Genomic DNA, 6,649 nt, shown 5'->3' with positions numbered 1-6,649 from the left:
TATGCGGTGACAAATCAACCCCAACTCGCACTGTCGTCAAGCTTTACACTTTTCTTGCATGCTTTGGACCCATATATACAGATCATCGGATTAGGACACGCACCACCACTTACTACCTAGTGCTGTGGGCTTTTGCGCTCCACAACCAACCTCTCACCTTTTTTTTTCTTTCTAGACAGATAGTGGAAGGAAACATGTACATTTTCTGGACTCTCTCAAGGGAGACCTATTTTAAGCTTATACTCCCTCCGTTCCGAATTACTTGTCTTGAATTTGTCTAGATACATCTGTATCTAGACTCATTTTAGTGCTAGATACCTCCGTATCTAGACAAATCTAAGACAAGTAATCCGGAACGGAGGGAGTATGAATTAAAGGTATGGAGACTTTAAGATGCCTAAAACTATTCACTGCAATCTGAAAGGAGGGCTGTTTTAAGCATCTGAATCAAGGCCTTCAAAAGGACTACATTCCCCCAACTGCTCGTGATACCGGAAAGGACATGATACTGGAAAGATATGTGGTCTGGCCCCTCTCGATCGCCCATGGGACAAGACAATGGCTAGCTATGCTATAATGGGCACAAATTAGTAGAAGCAAAGCAACGAAGAATACTTGATTAATTACACTACTATATAATTATCATGCTTTACTCGTTGTGGTAGGGCACAACAATTGCAATCACATCATCTGTATATAAAATGTGCCGACTACACACAATATGTTTACTAGCTAATGTGGCAGTGTGCGTTTTTAATGAGCAAACGAGGGATTTTGTGCCTTAAACTCTTAATCTAGATACAACTCTTATTTGCCGCACCTAAGTTAAGTCATATTTTCTCTCACACACAACACACGTTGAATGGGAGCTCTTTAATTTGGGATACAACACCAACACAAAGAAATCAAATACGACATTTAATTACTCCCTCTGTCCCAGAATATAAGAACGTTTTTGACACTCTGCTAGTGTTAAAAACGTTCTTATATTTTAGGACGGAGGGAGTATATGTTTGAGGGGATTATAAATTTTTTTCTCATTCATCGCACATACCCGTCCAAAGATCCTATTAATTATATGTTTGAGGGGATTACTAATCTTTTTTCTCATTCATCGCACATACCCCGTCCAAAGAAGATCTTTCATCCCTTTGTACTTAGACAAATATCAGTGATTCTTAGCGTCAACTTAGAAATAGTCGTTTCTCAGTCGTCTATGAAATAACAAAACTAATGTTTTAACGTATACCATAAACTCATGGTACAAATGCATTATGACGACAATTAGTGGATCATCCTCTCGGCAATTCGCAGCCCCATAGTCCAACATATTATCCATCAATGAACAATTGAGTACTTCTAATCACAAATCCATCCCTTTTTTATAGCGGAGGCTCGAGACGAGCCCATCTTTGAATTAACAAAGCCATCAACCGGCCAGGATTACAGCGAGCCACAACACAAAGCACAAAAAATAGAAGAAAACGGGGATGCAACCCAGAATGGTCGATACACGAAGATGAATGAAAGTTAATATATAGGCCACAAACTGAGAGGCGAAAAGCAACAACGTCGAGGACCTTGTCCACTGATGAGCTCACAATGGAGACGAACAAAAGTCCTGAGGTGAGCCATGCCACCGGAGTGGATCTCACCTTCGAACACTCCCTATTGAGAGTGTGAAGTCACGGTGCTAGCCACCTCCACCTCCGAAGAGGCCCCCTTCACTCTCGCCTTGGATCACAGGGAGCAAGGTGGAGCCGCCTCACTAAGAGCACATATGAACACTAGATTGGCAATCAAATCAAGAGAAGGACACGACGACCACCACACTAAGCAAACTTCCCGAGGACCCAAGCCATCGCCCCACAAGCACAATCCAAATTTGATTCGACACTGAGAGGCAAATCATTAAAAATCGTATTTCAAAAAGGCAAGTCACTAAAAATCGTCTCATAAAATATATTCAGCGTATATCGCATGCTTAAAAGATATATACGTGCAAACATTTAATGAATGAGTAATTAAAAAATTCTCATAATCACAAATCCATAACCGCTCTCTTGTAACCTTCCTTTTCAGAAAAACACACCAATAAGTGGCACTCCCGAAGGTCTTTCAGGTTTGTTGACCAAGGTTAAAACTTCTGGTAAAAGAAAACTTATGAACCTCATTGAAACATTATATTTTAATGGTGATTTTCAATGAATTGCAATCGAATTTGAATTGGTTTAAAGTTAGTCTTATTCTGACCCACAATTGGGAGGTTAGAAACCACTGAAAATTCGTTAACATTTAAAAAAAATCACAGAAAACAGTTTATTCCCAACAAAAATCTAGTGCATCTTTCATGAATCAAAGAGTTCCTAATCTAAGCACCATTGTTAGCACACTATCACAGTGTAGGACAGTACAGTAGTGGGGCCTACCAGCCAACCGCAACCTTAAAAGCGAGCGCGGTCAGCAGCGAGTCCAAACACGCTGACACAAAGAAGCTTCCTTTCCTCGTCCCCAGCCATGCCGCCCGCCCGGCCCTTCCACCCCCACCTCCACCTCCACCTCGCCGTCGCCGCCCTCCTCCTCGCCGCCGTCCTCCTCTCCGCCGTCCTCCATGCCGCCTCCGCCGCGACGCACCCCGAGGTGGACGCCCTCATGGCCTTCAAGTCCTCCCTCGCCATCCCTCCCGCGGCCGACCCGTTCTTCGCGTCCTGGGACGCCGCGGCGGCCACGCCCTGCAACTTCACCGGCGTCACGTGCCGCGGCTCCGCCGTCACCGCGCTCTCCGTACACGACCTCAACGTCTCCGCCGAGTCCGTCCCGTTCGACGTCCTCTGCGGCTCGCTGAGGTCGCTCGCCACGCTCTCGCTCCCGTCCAACGCGCTCGCGGGGACCATCGCCGGCGTCGACGCCTGCGTCGGGCTCCAGGAGCTCACCCTCCCCTTCAACTCCTTCTCCGGTGACATCCCCGACCTCTCGCCGCTCACCGGGCTCCGCACGCTCAACCTCTCCACCAACGCCTTCTCCGGCTCCTTCCCCTGGTCCGCGCTCGCCGCCATGCCGGGCCTCCAGGCGCTCTCCGCCGGGGACAACCCGGACCTCACGCCCACCAAGTCCTTCCCGGCCGTGATCACCAGGCTCACCAACCTCACCAAGCTCTACCTCTCCGCGGCCAACATCGCCGGTCCCATCCCCGCGGGCATCGGCCGGCTCACCAAGCTCGTCGACCTCGAGCTCGCCGACAACCCACTCACCGGCGAGATACCCCCGGCGATCGCCCAGCTCGTCAATCTCCAGAGCCTCGAGCTCTACAACTGCTCCCTCACCGGCGCTCTCCCGCGGGGGTTCGGGAAGCTCACCAAGCTGCAGTTCTTCGACGCCTCCCAGAACCAGCTCACCGGCGGTCTCTCGGAGCTCCGGTCCCTCACGCGCCTCGTCTCGCTGCAGCTCTTCTACAACGGGCTCTCCGGTGAGGTGCCCTCCGAGTTCGGCGACTTCAGGGAGCTCGTCAACCTGTCGCTCTACAGCAACAACCTCACCGGCGACCTGCCGCCGAAATTGGGGAGCTGGTCGGAGTTCAACTTCATCGACGTGTCGACCAACTCGCTCACGGGGCCGATCCCCCCGGACATGTGCAGGCGCGGCACCATGCTGAAGCTGCTCATGCTGGAGAATCGATTCTCCGGCGAAATTCCGGCGTCGTACGCGAGCTGCGCGACGCTGCAGAGGTTCAGGGTCAGCAAGAACTCGCTCACCGGCGAGGTGCCCGAGGGACTCTGGGCGCTGCCCAGGGCCGAGATCATCGACCTCGAGGGGAACCGGTTCACCGGCGGCATCAGCGAAGGCATCGGGAAAGCCGCGTCGCTCACCAGTCTCAACCTCGCCGGGAACAAATTCTCCGGCGCGATACCGTCGTCGATAGGCGACGCTGGGAAGCTGCAGAGCATTGACGTGTCGTCCAACGAGCTCTCCGGCGAGATACCGCCGAGCATCGGCAAGCTGGTCCTTCTCGACAGCCTGGACATTGCGGGGAACGGGATCAGCGGAGCCATCCCGGGGAGCCTCGGGTCGTGCTCGGCGCTCAGCACGATGAACCTCGCCGAGAACAAGCTCGCCGGCGCGATCCCGACTGAGCTGCGTGGCCTGACGCGGCTGAATTCGTTGAACATTTCGAGCAACGAACTCTCTGGCGCCGTGCCGGCGATCCTCGCCGACCTGAAGCTGAGCTACCTGAACCTGTCGAATAACCGGCTCGACGGGCCCGTGCCGCCGGGGCTCGCCATCTCGGCGTACGGCGAGAGCTTCCAGGGTAACCCCGGCCTCTGCGCCAACAACGGCGCCGGCTTCCTCCGCCGATGCACGCCCGGAGACGGTGGACATTCGGGGAGCACCGCGCGCACGCTCGTCACCTGCCTCCTCGCCGGCATGGCGGTCCTGCTCGCCGTCCTAGGCGTGGCGATTTTCATCAAGAAGCGCCGGCAGCACGCGGAGGCCGCGGCCATGGCCGGCGCCGGCAAGCTGCTGTTCGCGAAGAAGGGGTCCTGGAACGTCAAGTCGTTCAGGATGATGGCGTTCGACGAGCGGGAGATCGTGGGCGGCGTCCGGGACGAGAACCTGATCGGCAGCGGCGGGTCCGGGAACGTGTACCGCGTGAAGCTCGGGTGCGGCACCGTGGTGGCCGTGAAGCACATCACCCGGACACGCGGGGTCGCGCCGGCGAACGCCGGCCCGACGGCGGCCATGCTGCCCCGGTCGGCGTCGGCGTCGGCGCGGCAGTGCCGCGAGTTCGACGCGGAGGTGGGCACGCTGAGCTCCATCCGGCACGTGAACGTGGTGAAGCTGCTGTGCAGCGTGACGAGCGAGGACGGCGCGGCGAGCCTGCTGGTGTACGAGCACCTCCCCAACGGCAGCCTCTACGAGCGGCTGCACGGCCCGACTGCCCGGAAGCTGGGCGGCCTCGGCTGGCCGGAGCGGTACGAGGTGGCCGTGGGCGCCGCCCGGGGGCTGGAGTACCTCCACCACGGCTGCGGCGACCGGCCCATCCTCCACCGCGACGTCAAGTCGAGCAACATCCTGCTCGACGAGGCCTTCAAGCCGCGCATCGCCGACTTCGGGCTCGCCAAGATCCTGGACGCCAACGCCGGCGGCAAGGGCAAGGGCGAGCCGTGGTCGTCGTCGGGCGGCGCGGTGGCGGGCACGGTGGGGTACATGGCGCCGGAGTACGCGTACACGCGGAAGGTGACGGAGAAGAGCGACGTGTACAGCTTCGGCGTGGTGCTGATGGAGCTGGCGACGGGGCGCGCGGCGGTGGCGGACGGCGAGGACGTGGTGGAGTGGGCGTCGCGGCGGCTGGACGGGGCCGGGAGCGGGCGGGAGAAGGCGATGGCGCTGGTGGACGGGTCGGCGGCGCGGGAGGAGTGGGAGAAGGAGGAGGCCGTGCGGGTGCTGCGCGTGGCGGTGCTGTGCACGAGCCGCACGCCGGCGGTGCGGCCGTCGATGCGGTCCGTGGTGCAGATGCTGGAGGACGCGGGCGTGGGGCGCGAGTGCTCCGGCAACGGCAAGCCCGCCCTGGAGGTCAAGGTCGTCGTCGCCTAGCCGTTCAAAGTTATTTCAGTGTCTGATCTGAGCATTTTGGGTCCGTCCGATCGGAGCAATGGACGGCCGAGATCTGAGCCGGTGCGTTAGTAGAGCATGTAGCATGTGTTGTGTGTGTAGTAAAGATTGTTGGTTGGTGAAGAATTACCCAACCAATCTTGTGTGTGTACCAAACCAAAGTTAATTAGTACTCCCTCCGTTTTTATTTACTTTACATATTAGAATTGACTGAAGTGAAAGAGGAGCACTCCATATTTTGGTTGGTAGATCAATCATTGCCACTTGGCAGGTCAAACTACCCAGTGAAAAATAATGCAGTATTCTTGGCCAAACATACATTCTCTCTGACTGACTGACTTCTCAGGCTGGGTTTCTGCAGAGAAAAAAAACATACTAAGAGCAAAAATGAGTGTCTCCATTTTGCATGCTAAATCTATCATTAATCAGGCAGGTGAAAGCAAAGCAGTGAAAAAATAATCTAAGCAGCACCTACATTCTCTCTGACTGCCTGGATTTCTCAAGAGTTGAGAGAGAGAGAGAGAGATGTGTTGTCCGGCTGCACACACAAACACACACACACATGTCCGGGAGGGATGCTTCCAAACAAACAAACAAACAAACAAGCCGTCGCCCGAAATCGGTTCGGGGTTGGTTCGTCGTTTGTACGTACGTCGCCGTCGGGGTTGGGTGACGGACACCAACTATATGTCCGGGAATCGCTGCTGAGGAAGGGCGACCCGCCACGTTTTTCAGGCAAGCGGGTAGACTTTGTTGCACGTTGGAACAGCGTCGCCACTGTTGCTGCTGCGGCTGGTGGTGCCTCGTGTGACCTGGTAGTTTTGTCTCCTAGTATCGCATCTTATCTTGTCCACCGACCTACTAATGGCCTGGCTGATGCACCGTTCTCCGGCTGTCGGATGATTCATTCTATTCTTTTTTCCTTGCAACGGTTGTTATGGCCATTCATATCTCGGGCATACCGTGGAGGCGGTCGAGCAAAGATGAACCCTCGTGGGCACTGTTTGGCCGGCCATGTAGGGCGGTACTTCTGATTCTG

At 55.2% G+C, this 6,649-nt stretch overlaps 1 protein-coding gene across 1 annotated transcript; it reads left to right on the top strand.

Moving 5' to 3' along the window:
- The first annotated feature begins 2,469 nt into the window (after nucleotides 1-2,469).
- LOC100415816 (receptor-like protein kinase 7) lies at nucleotides 2,470-5,806 on the top strand. The gene has a single exon (XM_044523244.1). It carries the CDS (start codon nucleotides 2,518-2,520, stop codon nucleotides 5,590-5,592), a length of 3,075 nt encoding a protein of 1,024 aa, XP_044379179.1. The 5' UTR covers nucleotides 2,470-2,517; the 3' UTR covers nucleotides 5,593-5,806.
- Nucleotides 5,807-6,649: the final 843 nt, after the last annotated feature.

This window comes from Triticum aestivum, chromosome 5A, assembly GCF_018294505.1.
Source record: "Triticum aestivum cultivar Chinese Spring chromosome 5A, IWGSC CS RefSeq v2.1, whole genome shotgun sequence".
In the NCBI taxonomy this organism is placed as follows: Eukaryota; Viridiplantae; Streptophyta; class Magnoliopsida; order Poales; family Poaceae; genus Triticum; species Triticum aestivum.
The sequence above is the reverse complement of the archived record's forward strand: the minus strand, read 5'-3'. Positions and strand labels throughout refer to the sequence as shown.

What these genes read in the sequence shown, in the direction of transcription:
- LOC100415816 (XM_044523244.1), top strand. Translation starts at nt 2,518, where the DNA reads ATGCCGCCCGCCCGGCCCTTCCACCCCCACCTCCACCTCCACCTCGCC.